Genomic DNA, 24,889 nt, shown 5'->3' with positions numbered 1-24,889 from the left:
AGAGTGGTCCTAACCCAGCCATCTTATATGGTGGCCCTGTGTGCAACCTTAAAACTTTAACTAATATGGCATCTACAGCTAAAATTTGCAATCTCAGTGGATCAATAGGTCAACCTTTCCAGGACACTTCCCACAATTTTCTCATTTTCCAGAAGTTTCTGGGTAAATTTCTGGGTTTTCCAGATTTTCCAGGACACATAGAAACCCTGACAAACCAATACAAATGGCCTAAAATCATCATGTTTCCCCACTGCTCTTATACATTTCTGCAGTGGACATACCCTCAATACAACAGTACAATATTTACACTCTCCACCCACTCGTTATTCCAAACTCCAACCTTGTATGTCCACTCAATGGCCACTTTCCAATTTCCACCTTCCTTATACAGCAGGTCCACTGTAAAGGCGTGCAATTACAGAGTGCTGCACTGCCCATCTGCTGCTGCACAGTCTGTCAGCACCTTTACACCATTCATTATTGCTCAATTTCTGACCACAGGACCACTAGTGGCCAGATATTATTTGGCCAGTGGATCATTGCCATCACAGCAGTGACGCTGATGCTGTTGGGTTTTTACACACGTCAGGGTCTATTGTAGACTGTGTGTGGGTCAAATCACCCAGTAATACCTAGCAGAGGGTGGCTCTGTGGTCCGAAGCTGACTACCGATGAACGGTTAGAGGATAGCAAACACCTACTGCTACTATGAGACACAATAATGGCTGATTCAAGATCAGTACAGTGCGCGTTACAGCGGTTGTGATACCTTTGAGTGCTTTGTCCTCCCCTTCATCACTCCCTGGTGACCCCAGCTCCTCCGACACCTCCCCTGTTTTTAACAGAACAGTGTCATCACTCTGACAGGACAGTACATACTGTAAATGATGGTGGCATGGTCTACAGCTGTGGATCTGTGACTATCAATGTCAATTATTATTATTATTATTTATATGTTATTTTTAGCCCAATGTTGGAAGTGTGGGTGGCTGGGTGGAAGGACGGGTGAATGGGGGTGCATGGGGTGGTGGAAGGGTGGGTGGAAGGTTTGTGCTAAAGGGTTGGTTGTTGGGTGGAAGGGAGGGGGTTCAGTGGAAGGGTGGGTGAGTGGTTGGAAGGGTGAATGCATGGGTGAGAGGCGGATGTGAGGGTAGATGAGTCGGTTAGTGGGTGGGTGGGTGGTTGGTTGGAAGGGTGGGTTGTTGAGTGGAAAGGTGGGTGGGTGTTCACTTGGAAGGGTGGGTGAAGATGCCTTACCAGGAAGAATTGGATAAGAAGATGAATGGGTGGGTGGAAAGGGTATTAGGATGGGGGGGTGAATTACAATTATTATTATTATTATTATTATTATTATTATTATTATTTGCCTTTTGACTTTAGGTAGGCTCTAGACTTACAACCACCCTGACCAAGAAGAAGTAGATAAGAAGATGAATGGATGGACTGGAGGATTATTATTATTATTATTATTATTATTATTATTATTATATTTTATTATGTACATTTTGCATCATTGCTGACAAGTCCTATATCATTGTAATACACACGTCAGTGCTAGTTATCATAACCATTAACATGAAAGCAGCTACCGTTGTGTAGTTGCTTGCTGCCCTCCTTGTTCTGCGCATTTCCATCGTGGGGGCTTTCCTCCGGAGGTCCACTCACTCCCCCAGGCTGTGGGTCATCCTGGTCCGACCCCTTGCTCTTTGGTTCTGGCTGCTGTGTCTCTGGCTCTGTGTGTCCCTCGTGGCTTGCTGCTGCCTCCTCCAGCTGAGCCTTCTCCTCTGCCTCACGTTTGACCTTCTCCTCCATCTCTGAATGAGGGAGAGAGACAGAGAGTTTAACCCTAATTTAAACGGAATCTATTATTCTGTTATGAATCTTATAGCTTAATAATCAGTCACTATCAGAAAGCATATACTCTAATAAGGCCTCCTCACCTTTTCCCCCACCTTCACTCTTTCATACCTTGGTCATGCAAAAAAGCCTTGTATCTTAAATTTAGTAGTTTTTCACTTTATGACATAATTGGAATCTGGCAGTTGTTCTTTACATTGTGTACAAATGTCATGATAAATGGACCTGTAGAAATTGTGACTTCCATTGAAAGTAAGGCAGGTTTTTTGCTACTTTTTTGGAGATACAAGGTTTCTTTACATAACATGTGAGTTTCAGAGTCATTACCAAACTCGTACACTCTTATAAATTCTATACAGAACCTAGGCACTGTACATGGCTTCATTAGCCTGGTTATATGGCTCTTCAAATACAGGAGAACCCTTTTTACAGAACCTTTAACACTGGTTCTGTGTAGCACCAAGAAGATCAAAGTTAAGGAACCCCTTTTTCAGTACTATACAGCAGTGTTCCCCTCAGAAGCCTGGAGGTCCTGGAGCCACCCTGCCCTGCACATTTTTGTGCTTTCACTGCTCCCAAAACACCTGACTCAGCGAATCAGCTCTTTAACAAGCCCTTTCAGAGTTACAGGGGGTGTGAAAAAGCAGGGAGTCCACTAAAATCTGCAGGACATCTACAGAATCTACAGGGTGCCTCCAGGACCAGGGTTGAGAAAAACTGCTGTATTGAACTGGTTTTGCTTAGAGAGGGGTATTATTATTATTATTATTATTATTATTATTATTATTAATGCCACTCTCTGAGCAAAACGAGTTTTATATATAAGTGTTTTTCTCGACACTGCTTAGAGAGTGGCATTAATACGCCTTTAGGACAATGGCTGAATAACAGGACTAGGGTTTAGGGGGTTAATTGTCTGTAGAGTACATTATTAGACTTTTCAATGTTTTAATGAAATCCTCTTATTAGTGGAGTTAATTAAACAAGATTCATCCTTGTGTTTAACTGCCCTGTGTTTTACTAATTCATTCATTCCCACTTACCTTCTACAATTATTTTAATTTGATAATCCTTGTATCTAATTTCAGTCTGGTAGTTCTTCTTTACATGGTGTCAGAGTGTCATGATGAATGCACTAATAGACATGCTCCAAAATGACTCAGGAAAAAATCTAGATGTCCAAATATTTATGGACACCCCTTCTAATGAATGCATTCAGCTACGTTAAGCTGCACGCATTGCTGACACAGATGCACACACACACACAAACACACACAGCTTGCCTAGTCCTGTGAAGAAGTACTGCCAATAGAATAGAATCAGACTCTCTTGAGCAGATCAACATGAGCCTATTGGCACCATGATGCCTAATGCCTGGCCTGGACTAAAGGGGTATAAAGACCCCCAGCATTGAGCTGTGGAGCAGTGGAAGAACTGTGTTCTCTGGAATGATGATTGGTGCCCCATCCAGTACTTTTGGGATGAATTGAGGAGGTGATCATCCAACAGCCTGACCTCAGTGCAATCAAATCCTCACATCAGGGCTCCTCCAGAATCTACTAGAAAGCCTTAGAGGCCGTAAAGACAGTTACTCCAACAAAAGCACGCTCAACTCTTTTTAATACCCTTGGTTTTGGAAGAAATGATGAATGAGTGTCCCAATACTTTTGGCTATATAGTGTACTACTACTCAAGTCCAAGCTGCGTGTGTTAGCACACCTTTGTCAGCGCGAGCCTTCCATCTCTCCCGGTTCAGGTAGACCTGCTCGTTCCAGATGGCCTTGAAGTGCTTGAGGTCGACGGCCAGCAGGGAGCAGTTGTGGGCGGCGCTGCTCTCTGAGGCTGCGCTGTTCATACTGCTCCGCTTCCCCTCCCCAGTGATGTTGCTCAGACTGCAGGGACACAACAAGAGGACACAACTGATGATGTCACGCTGATAGGACCAACACTTAGACAGTTGCCCCACTCAGCAGCCCTACCTGTAGCCATTTAAGATGGACATGAGTGAGACAGGTGCTGAGCAGCTAAGGCATGTTCAGGTAATTGGATACATTGGATGGGAGGACACAGCTCTAACGCAGTAGCTTAAAGGACAGAAAGAGACAAAGAGCGGGACACAGAAAAAGAGAGAGGGAGAGAGCGGCCAAAAAGCATGAGAGACAGAGAGTGAAAAAAGAGAGAGAAAGAAAAGGAGACAGGGACAAAGAAAGAGAGAGAGAGAGAAAAAGAGAGAGAGAGGCAGAGAGACAGAGAGTGAGACAGAGACAGAGAGAAAGAGAGCATGCAAGACAACGAGAAAGAGTAAAAGACAGAGACAGAGAGAGAGAGCGAGAAAGAGACATAGACAGAAAGGGAGGAAAGGAAAAGGAAAACGGAGAGAGTGTGTGTGCTCAAGTGATAGAGAGCGCTCAAGTGACAGAGAGCGCGAGACAGAAAAGAGACAGAGTAAGAAAGAGAAAGAGAGAGAGTGTAAGAGAACAAAAAAGAGGATGAGAGAGTGTGTGTGAGCCCAAGAGCGAGAGACAGACAGTATGAGACATTTCAGGCATTTAGCAGATGCTCTTATCCAGAGACAGAGCGTGAGAGAGAGTGAGAGACATAAAGAGACAGAGGACAAAAAAGAGAGACAGAGAGAGTGCACCCCCACAAGCAAGAAAGCCAGAGCGCGAGAGACAGAAAAGAGTAAGTGAGAGTGAGAGTAAGACACAGAGAAAGAGTGTGCAAGAAAACGAGAAAGAGAGAGGGGAAAGTGTGCGAGACATATATATATATATATATATATATATATATATATATATATATATATATATATATATATATATATAGAGAGAGAGAGAGAGGGAGGAAAAGTGTGTGTGCGCGCACAAGAGAGACAAAGAGCAAGAGACATAAAAAGAGAAAGAAGACGAGGAAGATTAAAAAAGAGAGAGAGAGCGCAGGTCCCAAGAGTCGCAAGAGGGAAAGCAGAGAAAGCAAACGCCACAAAATGAACCTGAACCCAACCTGGGCCCAACCTAAACCCAACCTAAACCCAACCTGAACCCAACCTGAACCCAACCTTAACCCAACCTTAACCCAACCCGAACCCAACCCGAACCCAACCTGAACCCAACCTAAATCCAACCTGAACCCAACCTAAACCCAACCTGGGCCCTGTCAGGCTTACAGACCTCAGTCTTTATTGCTGTTTTGTCTGGAAATTAAGCAAATGAAGGGTCTCTCTGCACAGCACTGTATGCATTACTTCCTATGGGGAGACAGAGTGTCTGAGCATGACACTTTCAGATGCTCATATTTAGCGCTGCAATTAAAAATAGCTCAGCGAAGGCTTAGTTGTCTCTAAAGGAGACCGATATCAGCAGACACTGGTAGCAGTATTGGACAACACAAAGTAAAACTACAACAGGTAAAGTCCGGCCAACTACAGGGCATTTCATTTGGTTAGGCGTTCACCTACCTCACATTTCTTACTTCTGCATCTCAGTTTAATCCGCAACACATACTGAGCTGAGCATCAAAATAATCAGTAAATGAGCTGCCGCTGTTTAAATCTGATTCAAGACTGTGTAAGTTGTTTAGTCTATGGCTCCGCCCCCTCAATCTGTTTACTGTTTATTCCCATCTGGTAGGTTAGAACTCCCCTTATCATATAACGTCCCCAGACTAGGAGGCTTCTGACAATGGATCTCTGAGGCCTCATAGGGATCTGAACTCATCTCCTCCTCGTTGTTGATTAGCAGTTAGACCACAGGGCCGGTCTAGAGCTGTGAAATGACACTCCATTAAAACCCAGTTCTGAGTAAATTTACCTGCCCCGTCTCTCTCAGACACAGGAATGTACACTGCTTCACAGCTCTAGAGTGGAGCGACTGTCTAACTGCCTGTTTCAATCCCATCAACACCACAGTCTTCCATGATTAGAAGTCTGAGAATGGGGAGTCCTAACCTGCAGATGGAGATTGATTGGAGATTGTTTTTTTAGGCACATTGAGTAGACTAGGACATCTGGGTGTGACATCACCTACAGCGCCCCCACCCTGTGTCTGTCTTATATGCACATGGGGGGATTAGCTTATTTGGCCGTGTACTAGATAGATACAGAAGAGAAATTTGAATTTTAAAACACAGGCCTCGTTTTGAGGAACCGTACATATGGTATTACCGTTATACCGCCCAAGCCTAGGCAATACATTACAATGCAATGTACTTTCGTCCACTTTCAGAGATAGCAGCCTGCCACAGAGCATCAGAAAGCACATAAGCAAATTCATTTGAGACTGCTGAACAACTTAACACGGGTCGAGGCACACGGGCAGTCTTATTAAGCCATAGTCAGCCACTATATAGCAAAAGCTGCTGTCTGAATTAGGAGAGTGATTATGCACGCCAGCCCCATTGTTTAATCAGCACAAATCTGCATCGTAATTCCAGCAGGCGCTGCGCCGAATCAGCAAGCGGTCACTCTCTCTCCACGTCTGGCTGCGCTACTCTTTTGTGATTAGCCCTTTGGCTCGGATATCCGGACTGCTGTGATTGCATCGCAGTGTGTTCGCTCTGCAGTGAAATGTGCATTAGCCACAATGCAATAATGATGCCAGGCCGGAAGCTGCCCCACTGATAGCTGAATGGATTCAATCAACCGTTTTGCTGTTCGAACCGTCCTGTCTGATGACCTGCAAACGCAAACCAGTCGAGCAAACCTCTCTCAGTAATGTCAGTCAAACGGGACCAAAGACTCCAGACCTTGACCTGCGAAAGCTGGCCAAGCCCGAGTGGGCCGCCTCGTCGATCAGAGGGGTCACGATCTTCTCCGTCATGTCCGTAAGAACGGTGAAGGTGGGAAGGACGATGAAGTCGATGAAGCCTGCATATGGAGACATCACACAAGTGCTCAGTGCTCAGTTCTGCTGCTGCAATGCCATAGATGAAGCACTTTTGGTTCCATGAGATGTCGACACTATCGAGATGGTGTGTGAAGTGTGAAGATCATTTGCGTCACTCGCTCTCACTTGTGTTGACTTTTAAAGGGTTCTTCACTTTCACACACTTCTAATACAAAACACGGGACCTCATTCACCAATATATATACTTACTTATATATATATACTAATACTTAGTGTATTAGTAATAATAGTGATGGGTCCCATTGTCCTCGTCACTATTGGTGAATGTCAGAATCTTCGTAAAAACAGTGGAAGTGGATTACGAAAAGACATTTCTTCTTAAGAACGGTTGGTGAATGAGGTCCACCAGGTTCTTTATGGAACTAAAAGTGGTTCTACTATGGCACCGCTCAAAGAACCATTGGTAAGGTCCGTATTTCTTAGAGTGTACTAATGCAAAACAGCACATCGCTGCTGTCCAATAAAAAACAATGAATCTCCATTTTTGTTCGTATTTAGTTTTCTCCATGGTTTAAACCCTGTAGCTGCTTCTGTACACCATGTGGATAATGGACCAATAGAAATGCTCTAAATAGCTCAGAATAAACTTCCATTGGAAATTAAGAACAATTTTGCCTTCTTCTGTACAGTCGTCATTTTTAGATGCATGGTTTTCAACGGAGAGCGATGATATATATATATATATATATATATATATATATATATATATATATATGTATATATATATATATATATATATATATATCTCTGTAAAAAATTAAGAGACCACTTAATTTTTTTTTCTTAAATTTGCATCTCATCAAATTTCATTTTGATGAGACGCCATTTCATCAAACAAAGCTGAGTTACCTAAATTTGAAGTCTATGAATGGCATAAAGTCCCAACAGCAATGTGAAAGACTAGTGGAGAGCCTGCCAAGACAGGAGAGCTGTGATTGGCTGTCAGGGTTATTTCACCATAGTGATTTCAAAAGTTCTAATATTAGTACTGTGTTAATAGCTTCTTTGCATTATAATTATTATAATCATTCATTTCCATTATTTGAGCAGTTGTTTTGAGCAGTTGTCATTTCTGTAAATAAATGCTCTTAATAACAAATATTTTTGTTTGGAATTTAGGGGAAATGTTGTCATTTATGAAATATAATGCAAATGTTAATTTCTCTAAACACACTGCCTATAAATAGTAAAACCAGAGAGAATGATAATGTAGGGTGGTCTCTTCATTTTTTACGGAGCTGTATATATATATATATATATATATATATATATATATATATATATACTGATTCAATATTTTATTAAATATTCAGTACTTTGAACAACAATATACATCATAATATGTAATAAAATATACATAACTAATATACTGTAGTCATTAACTTTTGTAGTAATAATAATAATAATAATTCAATAATAATTCATAATAAACAATCAGAATGGTCCACACTCTGATTGGGTGTCAAGTAGAGAGACTGAAATGCGGTCATGGGCAGCTTGTGGTCCGAGTCCCACATTTAGCCACATTTAGCTGATGCAGAGGCAAATTTTGTTAGCAATTGTGCTACTCACCAATCTGCGACTGTGCCACCATGGTGGACTTGCGGTCACAGAGTGGTGAGAAAGGCAGTCCAAGCTCCGCCTCCTTGTCACCCTGGATAAACAGATTAAAAACAGATCAAGAGATTAAAGCACCACTTCGACATTACAGGAAACTACCACGATTCAGAAGCAGATCATCTGGCCTGTGGACCCGAACTACTTCCTTATATCATGTAATAATGCTGCATCATATCATGACTTGTTTAATTGTGGTGCTTCTATCAGTGTTGTGTCCCTAGAATCAGAACTGAGACCTCTGAGGTCTCCAGTCCACACGGAGGATTTTGCAAAAGCTCTCCAGTGTGGAGGTTTTTAAAAATGTAGACATCATAATATTAAAGCAACGGTATGCAATATTTTTTATCTTAAAATAGCAACTTCAAAATCACTGTGAAGCTCCACTGACTGTAATAGAGAGAGAGCAGCATCTCTGTCGTTACTACTCCGGGATCGGCACACTGCTAACTGCACTACGTAACTCTGGTGAAGTGGGCAGAACAGCGATCGCGAGAGCTGTGTAACTTGAGTCAAATTGGTGTAAAATCCTGTACTTTCTGTGTCGGTTCTGTATCTCTCAGCATGTCCAGAAATACACCAGCTGTAAGGGGGGCCCAAGAGCAAGAAATATCAATTCTTGCATAATGCTACTTTAATTTGCTAACTAACAAAAGAGTTTGCACTGTATTTAGGTCTGTTCTGGTGCATTATGCTGTTTCTTTAATAAATCTGCCAACAAATATGTGAGGTACTGGCATTTTAGAGCTGTTTTTGTATTGTCATTTGGAGAAAAACCTTTACTGTATGTCCAAATGTATGTGGACACCCCTTCTAACGAATGCATTTAGCTACTTTAGGCTGCACCCATTGCTGACATAGATGTGCAAATGCACACAGAGCTTGTCTTGTCCCTGTAGAGAAGTACTGCCAATTGAATAGGACTCTCTGCAGCGGATAAACATGATGCCTAAACATGCCTAATGCCAGGCCTGGGCTAGAGGGGTATGAACACTGAAGCAGGTGCAGGTGAGGAGTGTCATTTACTTTAAAACCACTGCTAGCATGTGGACTGAGGCGGTAAAGTAATATCACAGGATTTTACACTAATATGAATCAGATTACGCAGCGTTACACAGTTCTCACGAGTGTGAGAGGTCTCAGGCTGCCCCACCAGTGTTCCATAGTGCAGGAGCAGCATTCTGGCCTGGAGTGGGAACGGCAGTCAGTGGAGCATCAGCATGACTCTGAAGCTGCTATGTGAAGGTCATGGCATGACAGTGTTGCTTTAAGAAATTGCATAAAGGGTTAAAGCATCACTTTTGTATTGCCACAAGACCTGTGGTACAGCTGACACTTACACACTTACACCCACACACAGTCTCATTCTCACTCACACACACAGAAATGGAACACTTTCCCCCATCTGCCTCTTAGTTCTTGTCTCTATTACACAGAAACATATCACACACACATACACAGACACAGATACACATACATAGAGACATACATCCACTGTAAATACACACACACACACCAGCACACACACACTGCATCACAAATGCTACAGGCAGCTGGAGAAGCAGTTAGTCAGCTGGAGAGTTTCATATTTACTGAGCGGTAAAACCCACAAACCCTGAACCCACTCAGCTTTAGAGAAGAGAGGCAGTGGTGGGGTTTCTTACACCGTATCTGCTGCTCCACACCATTTCCTGAACAGCGAACACCCTCAGAACAACATGCTGTTTCACCTACTGACGTTGTACACACGTTGTAAATAAGTACTTATATAAACTTATAAACTAATATATCCCATATTTGTTCTATACATACGGACCTATGAGTAATAACAATGCGCCCCATGTGTATAAACTATATGCCCAAATGTTTGTGGACGCCCTTTGTAATGAATGTATTCAGCTACGTTAGTTGCACCCATTGCTGACACAGATGTGCAAATGCTCACACACACACACACACACACACACACACACACACACACAGCTTGACTAGTCCCTGTAGAGAAGTACTGCCAATAGAAGAGGCCTCTCTGCAGCAGATAAACATGAACCTATGGGCACCATGCTGCCTAATTCCAGACATGGGCCAGAGGGGTATAAAGCCCCCAAGCATTGAGCTGTGGAAAACTGTGTTCTCTGGAATGATGGATGGTGCTCTACCCAATACTTTTGGGATGAGCTGGCCAACATCCTGACCGCAGTAATGTTCTTGTCGCTGAATACAATCAAATCCTCACAGCAATGCTCCTCCAGAATTGAGTAGAAAGCCTTATTTCCTGGACAGTAGAGGCAGTTACTCCAACAAAAGCAGGAACTACAAATGAGCAGGTGTCCCAATACTTTTGTCCAAATAGTGTATATAATAATAATAATATATGTCATGTTTACCACATATGTATGTACCTATATGTAATGATGCAGTATGTGTAAGCACCCGGTTATAGTAATAACATACCTCATAGACCTAACACACAACATACACAAACACACATGCGTACACACACACAAGAACACAGACACACACCTGTCTGAAGAACTCCTCTAGTAGTGAGGTGGTCCAGCGGTGATGGAGCTCCCAGTTCTTTGCCGGGTGGCTGATATCGGCCGTGTGTAGCAGCAGAGACAGTGCTTTGGACTTGTCAATTCTGTATATGCAACACATGCAAACACACACACACACACACACACACACACAGACACACAATAAACTGGGTCACAAATAAACTCCATGCACGCCATCCCAGCAGTGTGTGCATGTTTGGGATCAGACAGCATTTTTTTTCTGACAGGTAATAGAAAAAAGCACAGCAGGTCTTTCAGAAATGGCCAGCCTGGGTCTACCATTTGTTACATGTCTGAGTGTTATGGCCTCTGGCTCTTCTCATTTCGCTGCTGTCTCCTTTTATTTGTTCCTGTTAAAACAGAACTGACTCCCAGAACAGGAAATATCAATATGTAATTTTACGACTTATTTATTTCTCTATCCATTTAATACGTCACCTGTTTGTGTGTTGATGTGTTTTGCTTCCTTCATGTGGTCTGTTCAGTGAAATATCATGTTGATTATTTATGTCAGAGAACATTACTGAGATAATGATGGGGAAAAAAATGAATAAAAGTGAAGAGAGAGTGAAACAAAAAAAAAGGAGGAGAGAAGAGAAGAGAAGCAAGGAGAAGAGAAGAAAGGAGAAGAGAAGAGAAGAGAAGAAAGGAGAAGAGAAGAGAAGAGAAGAGAAGAAAGGAGAAGAGAAGAGAAGAGAAGAGAAGAGAAAAGAAAAGAAGAGAAGAAAGGAAAAGAGAAGAGAAGAGAAGAGAAGAAAGGAGAAGAGAAGAGAAGAGAAGAGAAGAGAAGAGAAGAGAAGAGAAAAGAAAAGAAGAGAAGAGAGGAGAAGAGAAGAAAGGAGAAGAGAAGAGAAGAGAAGAGAAGAGAAGCAAGGAGAAGAGAAGAAAGGAGAAGAGAAGAGAAGAGAAGAGAAGAAAGGAGAAGAGAAGAGAAGAGAAGAGAAGAGAAGAGAAGAAAGGAGAAGAGAAGAGAAGAGAAGAGAAGAGAAGAGAAGAGAAAAGAAAAGAAGAGAAGAAAGGAAAAGAGAAGAGAAGAGAAGAGAAAAGAAGAGAAGAGAAGAGAAGAGAGGAGAAGAGAGGAGAAGAGAAGAAAGGAGAAGAGAAGAGAAGATAAGAGAAGAGAAGAGAAGAGAAGAGAAGAGAGGAAAAGAGAAGAGAGGAGAAGAGAGGAAAAGAGAAGAGAAGAGAAGAGAAGAGAAGAAAGGAGAAGAGAAGAGAGAAGAAGAGAAGAGAAGAGAGGAGAAGAGAGGAAAAGAGAAGAGAAGAGAAGAGAAGAGAAGAGAGGAAAAGAGAAGAGAAGAGAAGAGAAGAGAAGAGAAGAGAAGAGAAAAGAAGAGAGGAGAAGAGAAGAGAAGAGAAGAGAAGAGAAGAAAGGAGAAGAGAAGAGAAGAGAGAAGAAGAGAAGAGAAGAGAAGAGAGGAGAAGAGAGGAAAAGAGAAGAGAAGAGAAGAGAAGAGAAGAGAAGAGAGGAAAAGAGAAGAGAAGAGAAGAGAAGAGAAAAGAAGAGAAGAGAAGAGAGGAGAAGAAAGGAGAAGAGAAGAGAAGAGAAGAAAGGAGAAGAGAAGAGAAGAGAAGAGAAGAAATGAGAAGAAAGGAGGAGAAGAGAAGAGAAGAGAAGAGAAGAGAAGAAAGGAGAAGAGAAGAAAGGAGAAGAAAGGAGAAGAAAAGAGAAGAGAAGAGAAGAAAGTAGAAGAAAGGAGAAGAGAAGAGAAGAGAAGAAAGGAGGAGAGAAGAGAAGAGAAGAGAAGAAAGGAGAAGAAAGGAGAAGAGAAGAGAAGAAAGGAGGAGAGAAGAGAAGAGAAGAAAGGAGAAGAGAAGAAAGGAGAAGAAAGGAGAATAGAAGAGAAGATAAAAGAAGAGAAGAGAAGAGAAGAGAAGAGAAGAAATGAGAAGAAAGGAGAAGAGAAGAGAAGAGAAGAAAAGAAAGGAGAAGAGAAGAAAGGAGAAGAAAGGAGAAGAAAAGAGAAGAGAAGAGAAGAAAGGAGAAGAAAGGAGAAGAGAAGAGAAGAGAAGAAAGGAGGAGAGAAGAGAAGAGAAGAAAGGAGAAGAGAAGAAAGGAGAAGAAAGGAGAATAGAAGAAAGGAGAAGAAATGAGAAGAGAAGAGAAGAAATGAGAAGAGAAGAGAAGAAAGGAGAAGAGAAGAGAAGAAAGAAGAAGAGAAGAAAAGGAGAGAAGATAGGAGAGGAGCAGAGAAGTGAAGAGAAGAGCTATCCTCACCCCTCTGGCTGCTGTAGGAAGTTCTTCATGGCTTTGACCTGCTGGAAATGGCAGGACATATCTGTGGCCAGCACCATCTCCACCACCAGCGCCCTGAACTCCCTGGCAACATCAGCGGAAACATTCAAAACAGTTATTAAACTGGGCCAGAACCTGCACCCGGAAAAATGCTCCCATCCATCTTCTGCACAGCTTCCTGGGTAAACTGTGGAATAACTGAACTGCACTGTAAATCATCACCAGCAGCAGAATGATGGGCCATTCATCGCTAGACGGTGTGGAGGAAGATTTATAGAAGTTATCTGAAAACCAAAATCACCAGAAATGAAGTCGAGCGCCTAAGTCCACCTAACCAAACCTTCAACAGTATATACAATTAATGTACACCCTATTGACAAAAGTATTGGGACACCTGCTTACTCATTATTTCTTCTGAAATCAAGGGTATTAAAAAATAGTTGATCCTGCTTTTGTTGGGGTAACTGTCTCTACTGTCCAGGGAAGACAGCTTTCTACTAGATTTTGGAGCAAACTGCTGTGAGAATTTGATTGCATTCAAGTAATGCACCAACCATCATTTCAGAGAACACAGCTCTTCCACTGCTCCACGGCTCAACATTAGGAGGCTCTGTACCCATCTAGCTCACACCTGGCATTAGACAGCATGGTGCCAATAGGTTCATGTGTATCTGCTCCAGAGAGTCCTATTCTATTGGCAGTACTTCTCCACAGGAACTAGAGAAACTGTGTGTGTGCATTTGCATCTGTGTCAGCAATGAGTACAACTTAAAGTAGCTGAAGGCATTCATTAGAAGGGGTGTCCAGAAATATTTGGACGCATAGTGTGCCTCCACTGAAAGTAAGGATGTGAAGAGACAAAAGCTGAACTGGTGATGAATCAGGTCTCGCTTCCCCGCCTTCCTCCCTGCTGAAAGACTCTCCCATTGCTCACAGTGAACAGTTTTAGCCAACGGGCATCTCTTCATGACCACAGGAGACAGAGAAGGACGGCATAAAGAATGTGGAGACATAAGTAATGTGTGGAGACAGGTCTGTGTAGAAGATGATAGAGTTAGATGATAGATGAGAGAGTTCCCTTACCTCCAGTCGTCTTTGGAGAGGTTATAGAGGATGTTCATCTCATCGTCATCCTGTAAGAGGCGATACGCTGCGCTCACGTGGTGGCTCTCCAAAACCGAGCGGTCGTTGTACAGGATAGCCGTGTCTGACCTGGACAGCAGAGGTGTAGAGCATAGCAGCAAGACGAGAGTGGACTGATGTTAGCTAAATATTTACTACTTTTCCTGAAGTTAAATTGACTAAATGTCAGTTTCTCTGTTTTTGTTATCTTAATGTCAACTACCGTAGCTGATTTTAGCTAAATGTCAACTACCGTAGCTGATTTTAGCTAAATGTCAACTACCGTAGCTGATTTTAGCTTAATGTCAACTACCGTAGCTGATTTTAGCTAAATGTCAACTACGGTAGCTGATGTTAGCTAAATGTCAACTACGGTAGCTGATGTTAGCTAAATGTCAACTACGGTAGCTGATGTTAGCTAAATGTCAACTACGGTAGCTGATGTTAGCTAAATGTCAATTCCTCTAGTCGATGTTAGCTAAATATTAGCTCCTCTAGTTAATGTTAGCTAAATGTCAATTCTTCTAGCTGATGTTAGCTTAATGTCAACTTCTCTACCTGAAGTTAGCTACGTCAAATCCACTAGTTGATGTTAGCTAAATGTCAACGTCTCTAGTTGATGTTACCTAATTGTCAATTTCTCTGTTTTTTGTTAGCTTAATGTCAACTACTTGTAGCTGTTGTTAACTAAATGTCAAGTCCTCTAGTCAATGTTAGCCAAATGCTAACTACTCTAGTTTATGTTAGCTAAATGTCAATTCTTCTAGCTGATGTTAGCTTAATGTCAACTTCTCTCCCTGAAGTTAGATAAATGTCAATTCCTCTAAAGGATGTTATCTAAATGTAAATTTCTCTAGTTGATGTTAGCTAAATGTCAATTTCTCTTGTTTTTCGTTAGCTAAATGTCAACTACGGTAGCTGATGTTAGCTAAATGTCAACTACGGTAGCTGATGTTAGCTAAATGTCAATTCCTCTAGTCAATGTTAGCTAAATATTAGCTCCTCTAGTTAATGTTAGCTAAATGTCAATTCTTCTAGCTGATGTTAGCTTAATGTCAACTTCTCTACCTGAAGTTAGCTAAATGTCAAGTCCTCTAGTTGATGTTAGCTAAATGTCAACGTCTCTAGTCGATGTTAGCTAAATGTCAATTTCTCTGTTTTTTGTTAGCTTAATGTCAACTACTTGTAGCTGTTGTTAACTAACTGTCAAGTCCTCTAGTCAATGTTAGCTAAATGCTAACTACTCTAGCTGATGTTAGCTAAATGTCAATTCTTCTAGCTGATGTTAGCTTAATGTCAACTTCTCTCCCTGAAGTTAGCTAAATTTCAATTCCTCTAGAGGATGGTATCTAAATGTCAATTCCTCTAGTCGATGTTAGCTAAATATTAGTTACTTTAGTTGATGTTAGTTTAATGTCAACTACTGTAGCTGAGGTTAGCTAAATATTAGCTACTCTAGTTAATTGATTTATTGCCTACATTTAAGATTCCTCCTGTCTTTACAGTTTTAGGAGTGTAAATGCTATTAATGTGAACCTTTTCATGTTCAAATGGTAACATCAGGTCCAGGGACAGTTTACTGCTAAAGTTTACTGTTTACATAAAAAACCCAGACAAAAAACACAAGCAAGTTTGCAAAACTTTGCACTCTCTTATTATTCTCTCACTCTTTCCATTCAAAACACTCTGCACTATTAATTCCCCTCTGCCTCCGGTCAGTTCATTATTGACAAGGCACATCAACACCCCACTGCCTGCTTTCCCTGCTCGTTTGGTTGACTTTTTATTCATTAATTCTGCTCTCTGTGCTCTACTCTGACCTGAATGGGAGCTGATGGATGACTGAGACCCTCCTAAGCCCACGGCACTGGTGCCTTTACCTGGTCTGGATGTGGAAGTTGTTCGTGGTTCCGGTGTGTTCGTAATCATGCACTGCTGCAGCAAATATCATAGCGAAAATCTCCAGTTCAGTCAGCCAGTGCTGCGAAGAGAGGAGAAATGATCAGAAGAGAAAAGACGAGGTACTAAATCACAGCAGAAAAGCTAATGAAGGTAAACCCAAAGACAATGCAAAGGCCAAACACAGTGGCGAGTGTTCGTACACCCTGATGGTTTTCTCATCTGTATCGTGACTGTGTCGTCTAATGAGTAAGAGGCCAGGCCTGTGAATTCTGCTTCAGTTTCATGTTAAAAGTTAATAACCCAGTAAAGTGGCTTCGCGAGCCGTCCTGCACCAATCTGACACTGTAAAATTGCAGCCCATAGGCACATTTATCCTGAGTCGTGACTTCCACCATGTAGCTGAATGTGGGGCCGCTCTACATTATTTAGAGGCTAATGATAAGCTTCTCAAATTCCCAGAAGGCCTTCTAAATTGGTACTGCAGGCATCGTACACTGCAGAACAAATGCTAAAATGATAAAAAACACATAACTGTCTTATGTGCTAACATCTGCATACGAAGATCACACTTTGGGCACTACAGGAACTCAGAAAAGTTCAAAATCAAATTCAATGCAATGCTTTTTACAGACTAAGAAAAGGATAACTTCACTCATATTTGTTAATATTTCTATACAAGAAACACACCTTTGTGTGAGAACTTTGCCACAGGTGTGCTGTTCAGCAATTTCTAAGAGCTACCAGGTTTGTATTGCTGTATAAAAGAGCTACCAGGTTTTTGGTCTTGTTGGATGCACTATGTTTTTTTTTTTTTTACAAGTAAGCCTATGAGCTCAGTTTACCTTATTATAAGTGCTTATTATTGTTTTATTAATTAATGATAAAACTTCAGTGATGTATAGCTTATATTCCTAATCTTGTGTTTTTATTGCCCAAAATATGATTTTCTGACACATAAAGATTTATTATGAATTTTTAGCTTGTCAGACTCTTTATTCTTTATTTACAGAATTTAAAAAGGCTATTTCTGAGATTACAGACTGTACCTTTAAAACTGGACATGTAAATGAGCTCTGTTCTGATTGGCTGCCTCATCCATATAACGTAGGAGCAAATGGCCAGGGAGGCCTGCCATTCAGACATATACCCTAAAGTGGCAAAAGTATTGGGACACCTGCTCATTCATTGTTTCTTCTAAAACCAAGGACATTAAATAAAAGCTTATTCAGCTTTTGTTGGAGTAACAGTCTCCACTGCCCAGAGAAGAAGGTTATATCTTAGATTTTGGAGGAGCATTGCTGTGAGGATTTGATTGCATTCAGTGACAAGAGCATTAGTGAGGTCAGAGTGTTGGATGATCTCCACCCAACCTCATCAACTCATCACCCCAACTTTCCAACTCATACCAAAAGTATTGGATGGAGCACCATCCATCATTCCAGAGAACACAGTTCTTCCACTGCTCCACAGCTCAATGCAGGGGGGCTTTATACCCCTTTAGCCCACGCCTGGCATTAGGCAGCATGGTGCCAATAGGTTCATGATTATCTGCTCCAGAGAGTCCTATTCTACTGGGGTGTCCACAAACATTTGGACATATAGTGTACTTCTGGTCTGTGGTGGCATTTGTTAGCATGAGGGCATGCATATGTGTGTGTGTGTGTGTGTGTGTGTGTGAGCAGATAAGTATGAAGCTAACTGGTTAACCGCTGATTCTTTAAAGCTGGCCGCGCATTAAAAATCAGAAATGACAATTTCGCAAAAGACAAACCCCCCCACCCCACCCCCCTAACGGCTTAATGAATGACCTGTTGACTCCAAACAGACTCAAGGCCTGTGTGTGTCTCTGCATACGTGTGTGTGTTAGTGCGACTGAGTGAGATGGATGGCTGCGCTGCTGGGCCCTCTGTATAATGCAGTTACGCAGAAAGCACTGCCTGCAGAACGTGCGCTGCTGACAAGCTGTCATGATAAAATGATCAACTTGATTAAGTGCACAGAAAAGGAGGGCGGTGCACCGACAAGCCATTCCACAAGTCCCCTGGAGCCCCGGAGGGGCAGCCTGATAATGGGCGCTCATAATTATAACGGGTCGTTAGCTAAGAGTAATAAATATTGCAGCATGTTTAGAAATGATTACCGGAAACAAGGCTCGAATAAAAGTGCTGGATATGACCACAATAGCACATGCATCACAAGTACTGTGAGTCTAATGGGGTTTAGAGCGAGCCCTCATATAAACTCAGGCTTTTCCAGACAGTGATCTTAGGAACTTTGTATGCTGACCTACATGTTCACCACCTATATCTACTATCTGCCCATATAGGAGCACTTTGTAGTTCTGTAACTGCAGACTGTATCCATCTGTTTCTCTCTGTATACTCTGTTAACCTCCTTTCACATGTTCTTCAATGCTCACGACCCCACAGAGCAGGTAGGTAGTATCTGGGTGGTGGGTCAGCATTCTCAGCACTGCAGTAACACTGACTGACATGGTGGTGGCGAGTGTGTTAGTAGTGTGTGTGTTGCGCTGGTGGTACGAGTGGATCAGACACAGCAGTGCTGCTGGAGTGTTTAAACACTGTTTCTTTCCACTCACTGCCCACTTTCTATTAGACACTCTGCCCACAGGACGCTGCTGTTGGCTGGAAATATCTGGTTGGTGGACTGTTCTCAGTCCAGTAGGCTGAGGTGTTTAAAAACTCCAGCAGCACTGCTGTGCCTAGTCCACTCATCTCAACGCAACACAGACTAACACAGTGTCAGTCAGGGTCACTGCAGTGCTGAGAATGTTGACCCCCCCCCCCAAAAAATAATACTACCTGCTTTGTGGTGGTCAGTCCTGTGGAGTCCTGAGCATTGAAGAACAGGGTGAAAGAATGCCAAAACAGTATGCAGAGAAACAGATGGATACAGTCTGGAATTATAGAACTACACAATGCTCCTATATGTTCAATTGGAGTGCAGGCTGTCTGGTCAGGACCTACTTCCTGACCATGCTTAATTGGGCCAGATGGCCAACTCTAAACTTCAACCAATTAAAAATGATGGAGGCTACTGTGGTCCTGGGAACACTCAAAGCCTTAGACATCGCTTAATATCCTTGCCACAGTCTGATCATATGGAGGTACTTGGACTTCATGGCTTTTTATTAATCTGACAACGCTGTGGGTGTATCCAATACTAACTAGTTTTTGAGTATGAAGTATTTAGTATATATATTTAGTATATATTAGAAGTGTCAAGGTTGAGTATACTCAAATATCCAGGATGCAAACTCAGAACCAGTTGTTTTTTTAAGTACGGTTACAATAGACACTATTATCCCACAATGCAATACGAAACTGAAAGGCAGGGCCCACTTACGTCTGGAACAATTAAACAACTGTTATAAAAAAAAAGGCAGATAATGATGCAAGTGATGTATGTTGGCATGGCAACGCATCATCACTTCCGGTTAGTACCAAAACAAATTAGTACATGCACTATTTTTTATTAAGATTAGTATATAGTCTGTATCTTACAGTATTAGCGTGTACTCTACTGGGATGCAGTATGGGATCCAGTGTACATCAAATCAATTCAGGCGGCAGCAGGTGGAGTTCTAGACACAGCTCAAAGATAAGTAAAGCTAACAGGATGCACCTGCACTGCCCTCATAACATTTGTGTGGTTTTACGCAAAGAACAGTCACTATTCGTTCAGACATGACCATTTGTCAGCCTCTTTTTATCCCATAGAATTAAACCGTCTGGTTTCCCTGCTGAAAGATCCGGCTCAAGCTGGTTTGGGATTGGTCTAAGCTGGGTTTTAATGGTCAAGGTGGGTGAAAAACTTACTCTATGCTGGTGATGCAAAACTAGATGGTTAAGCAGCATGTGACCACACTTGATTTTGGGAAGTGTGGTCATGTTTGTCGACCAGCTTAGAATGCTGGTTAAGCTGGTCACCAACTTAGTCATGCTGGTCATGGTTGTACTGGTGGTCTAGCTTGGTCAGGTAGACCAGCATAACCATCAAACTCAAACAAAAACATATCATATGCTCGAAAAAAAGCTAAGCTGCTCATCCACTTTGACCAGCTTGACCAGTCTGAGCCGGCCAGCAGGGTTGTGACATGAGTGAGTGGTGACTGATGTAAATAAATGACCACTGCTCTGATTAACTAGCCTATATTTTTATAGCAGTTTAAGCTCAGAGAGTGAGAATAGGCAGAGCTACACTGCTGATCATATGCAGAAATATTAATGGTTATGACATCACAACCATGATAAATTAAAAACAGGCTCTGGATTGTGTGGACTTAAGAGTAAATAGCGTGTTCTGAAATGTAAACACTGTTTACACGGTACATCACCTTCTTTTACTGCACAGAAGCGAGAAGCAGTGGTTTTATAAGACATGGGCCCTTTAAGATCACGATTGAGCTACAGCAATGAACAGTTCACTCTGCAGTGTGTGTCTGTTTGTGTGTGTGTGTGTGTGTGTGTCTGTAAACCTACCACCATGCCGGTCTTCAGCAGTAGGTAATGTACGGTTTGGGTGACGTCAGCGGCGTGCATGAGATTGTGGTAGGGGTTTTTATGCTTGCTGTAGCCCACCTCCAGAGCCTCCACGAACGACACTAGAGACGAGATGGGAATCTGCCACAGACAGAAAAACTTGATCTCTCCGAACATCACACACATCTCACACACACAACCTAGAGCCTGGGGAGAGAGAGTACTACACACTACCACACTATGGGCACTATGAGCCCTGATGGGTAAATATATGAGGAGAGAGAGAGAGAGAGAGAGAGAGAGAGAGAGAGAGAGAGAGATTGTGTGTGTATGGGAGGATTTATTCACCTTGAATCGGCTGATGAGGTCATATCTGGTCAGGAGCTCGTAGAAGATGAATTTCAGTGCATGGTCGCCACTTGCTTCATTCAGAGCGAAGACGTCGAAAGACCACTTGTCTACATGCTGCGAGTAAAAAAAACACAGACGATAACTAAATGAGGTCACAGCTGCTCCTACACTCTGAAAAATACAGGTGCTATAGGTGCCAAATGTTTGTGGACACCCCTGCTGATGAATGCATTCAGCATTCAGTTGCTGACACAGATGTGCAAATTCACACACACACACACACACACTCACAGCTTGTCTAGTCCCTGTTAAGCAGTACTGGCAATAGAATAGGACTATCTACAGCAGATAAACATGAACCTATGGGCACCATGCTGTCTAATGCCAGGCGTGGGCTAGAGGGGTATAAAGTGCCCCAGCATTGAGCTGTGGAGAACTGTGTTCTCTGGAATGATGATTTTGGGATGAGCTGGGGAGTTGGGGTTGAGGTAGGGTGATGATCATCCAACATCCTGACCTTACCAATGCTTCAAAGTCTAGAAGGAAGTATTTCCTGGACAGTGAATATGCTGGATCGCATGTTTTGGCTGAAAATCGGACGATACTGATACACATTCACGAGTTAGCATCCAAACTTTGAAGAGATTGTTTGGCAGGAAATAATGCTGTGTGTGTGTGTGTGTGTGTGTGTGTGTTTCTCACCTTAAGTACAGTAATGACGGATGCAGGGTAGCTTAGTCCCACCATGTTGGACGTCCGCCGGTACATTCTGTTGGGAGGAGATTAAACTATCAAATGAGCGCCATGCTAGTGTACCCCAACCCCCCCCCCCCCCCCCAAATCTCCCTCAGGGGGCCTCAACAAGCCCAAACAGTATCTTGACCTTCAATGTCCCTCAAATTACTCTCAGCTTCAGACAGCAATTCGCATTTGCCAGTTCTAGGCCTTGAAATTACAACCCTCAGACTACTGCAACATACAATCTGCACATGTTCATGCTCACTGCACCCTCTTCATTGGTAAACCAGTGGGCAGACATGGCACGGCCCCTGTTAGGGACTCTAAAATGCTTCTGCTCTGCCCTTTGTCACCGTAATTCGCTTATGCGGAGCAGAATAAAATACATTAGAGCATAGTTAAATGACACTGTCTGATACAATTACATCCAGAGAGTGAGCGAGAGAGAAAGAAAGAAAACGAGAGAAAGGAGAGACAAAGGGTGGTGGAATGAGGACCTGACCTCACTAACACCCTGGTGGCTGAATGCAATCAAATCCTCACAGCAATGCTCCTTCAAAATCTAGTAGAAAGTCTGCTTCTCTGGCCAGTAGTAGAGACAATTACTTTTTTTTAATGTCTTTGATTCCGGAAGAAACACTGAATAAGGAGGTGTCCAAATACTTCTGTCTATAAAGTATATCTTATAGTTTACAATCCCTTAAATCCTCAATATGACTGAATTCAGTTACTTTAACCCCTTATAAAGCTTAAAGGCCGTGGAAAAGTGTTATTACCAGCTTCTATTACCAAAGAATCGCCCACCAGCTTGCAAAGAAGCCCCTGTAGTTATTGAGTAATACACCTTAGTGTGTAATAAGCCTTGGAGTGTAAAGGGGTTAAGGTGCACTCATTGCTGACCTAGTGCAACGCCATCTGCAGGAACCTGAAGTTACTACCACCTCAGACCTCAGGAAACTAATCTTTTGCCCAGGGAGCTAATATCCAATAATGCTACGTGAACTGAGCTCTAAATTCCTGCACAGGCTCAGAAAGACTACTACAGTGCATCAGACATTTTCCTATGAGCGTCATGGTCATATTTAAAATCAGTTAAAGGGAACAAAGACAAACAGTCTGAATGGATCCCTGGCGAGACATGAGGTCTGACAGTGGTAAACCTAGTTCAGATCCATGGAAAAAGTGATGCATTCATTTCCATACCAATAGACTATATTCCATCAACACAATCATTGCTAACAGTCAGTAAACTGAAAGAGAAAACGGCCTTTTATTCATATTTTATTCAAGAGGAAATTGTATTGAATCAAGTTATAAATTCAGCGCATCACTTCAGCTGGAAAGACGCCAGACTGTGAAGCACTAATTTCCTCCAGGACCAAAGTCGGACACCCCTGACACGGTCTGGCTCGCTCCACTCAAAGATTTACAGCGTGATTTCCACAGTGGAGTTTATGAGCACCAGGAGACGCAGTGTTTCAACAACTTTGACCGTTTAAAAGGTAAACTGGGGGAAGCCATGACTCCTCCCGGAATTCCCTGTTAGCTGGCTGTAAAGAGTCTTCAGTGAGAAGTCCTCTGCTGTACTGTGTGCTCAGCAGTTCCAGATTTCCACAGTATCATAACCACAGTTTATGGTCGACGTATAAAGGTTCAAACGTTTTACTGTTGGGGGTGAAAGTTATGAACCAGACACATGGAGGGGCGGAGTTCTGGGTGAAGATGGTGAAGAATGAAGGCCATGCATCATCACATGACCAAAATACAACGTTGAGAAGTTAAGCAACTGAACGTTTAGGTGTAAGATAAGGTGAGCAAACCCATCATCTGCTAAACATCTGCTAAGCTGAAATTCCAATGTGAAAGTAATAAATGAATAAATATTGTGACTCCACCAAAGGTCTGTACAACTTTGGGTTTTGGCACTGTTTAAATTTTCCACTACAACAAAATTTTGCTTATATTTAAATATGTTTAAAAAGTCTGAGATCAAATCACTGATTAATATTCAGAATAAGTTCATATCGCCTCCAGCTTTCACCCAGTGCTCCCATTCCTACACAATGCATTAATATCTCCCACCCCGAGTCAATCCCTGCTATTTCTAGCAAACATCTCATTGGCTGTAGTGATCCCACCTCTCCACGAATATGCCAGCCTGTACGGCATGCACAATGCTCCGGAAGCGCGGCTTCTCCTCCGTCCGCCTCAGCATCAGCCCCATCTGCCGCGTGAAGGTGGAGGCCAGCCAGTCCCGAACCTCAGAGGGCACGGAGTCAGACTGGATATCACTGAGCTCATCTTCTGTGTCCACCAGCCGCCTGAGAAAGAGAGAGAGAGAGAGAGAAAGAGAGATCGATGAGAAGCAGTCCTGCCAAGAAAATTAGTTAAGCACCATTAAGACCGTGTCTTACACCAACTGAGCCGGGGCCGAGGCCGGGGCTGAGGCCGTGCCAAGCTCTCCGACCCGCTTTATCTCACCTATCAGAGTAATTATGTTAATGGCTTGATTTCTTCATTTGGAGCTGATAGTTATTAGAACACACCTTGTAAATGTCCAAACAATTTCATATACGCGACCTGAAAGCTAAATAAAACTAGCCATAACATTAAAACCTATTAGAATTGTGAAGGTTCATGCCACCAAAACAGTTCTGACTCGTCGAGGCATGGACTCTACAAAACTTTCTGAAAGTGTCCTGTGGCACCAAGTCATCAGCAGCAGACCCCTTAAGTCCTGTAAATTGTGAAGTGGGGTCTCTATGAGCGTCAATGAGCCGTGGGCGCCTGCAACCCTGTTGCCAGTTCACCGGTTCACTGTTTGTCCGTTCGTAGAACACTTTGAGTAGGTACTGAATGACTAAATGCATAACATACTGCTTTCATTTTACACATTTAGTAATAAATGTGTGTGTGTGGGAGGGGGGGGGTTCTTAATTTTTTCCCCTAAACAATGACATGGGGCCTTTTTACACAGAGGAGATCAGATTTTACTTTCCCATGTAAAAACACACCAACACATACATCACTCCCATCACACTTCCTGTAAACAACAGTTTCTCGCCATGCTCCAGGAGACATGTGAACAGGTTAGAGCAA

General features: G+C 42.5%; 1 protein-coding gene across 3 annotated transcripts in view; it reads right to left on the bottom strand.

Moving 5' to 3' along the window:
• pde1cb (phosphodiesterase 1C, calmodulin-dependent b) overlaps positions 1-24,889 on the bottom strand; it is a 116,204-nt gene that overhangs the window by 5,557 nt on the left and 85,758 nt on the right. For 2 of the 3 annotated variants that reach the window (XM_072668700.1, XM_072668702.1), the window contains 13 exons: positions 23,929-24,111; positions 21,755-21,821; positions 21,050-21,166; positions 20,702-20,842; positions 16,178-16,278; positions 14,259-14,387; positions 13,158-13,259; positions 10,902-11,022; positions 8,334-8,415; positions 6,601-6,721; positions 3,577-3,749; positions 1,590-1,814; positions 770-832 (listed from right to left, as the gene is read on the bottom strand). In XM_072668700.1, coding sequence (XP_072524801.1) covers positions 770-832; positions 1,590-1,814; positions 3,577-3,749; positions 6,601-6,721; positions 8,334-8,415; positions 10,902-11,022; positions 13,158-13,259; positions 14,259-14,387; positions 16,178-16,278; positions 20,702-20,842; positions 21,050-21,166; positions 21,755-21,821; positions 23,929-24,111 — 1,625 coding nt within the window. The remainder of the gene's footprint in view (positions 1-769; positions 833-1,589; positions 1,815-3,576; positions 3,750-6,600; positions 6,722-8,333; positions 8,416-10,901; positions 11,023-13,157; positions 13,260-14,258; positions 14,388-16,177; positions 16,279-20,701; positions 20,843-21,049; positions 21,167-21,754; positions 21,822-23,928; positions 24,112-24,889) is intronic. The other variant, XM_072668701.1, reaches the window with a different exon arrangement.

This window comes from Salminus brasiliensis, chromosome 23 (assembly GCF_030463535.1).
Source record: "Salminus brasiliensis chromosome 23, fSalBra1.hap2, whole genome shotgun sequence".
NCBI classification, from domain to species: Eukaryota; Metazoa; Chordata; class Actinopteri; order Characiformes; family Bryconidae; genus Salminus; species Salminus brasiliensis.
Note: the sequence above shows the minus strand (reverse complement) of the source record. Positions and strands in the feature narration are given on the sequence as shown.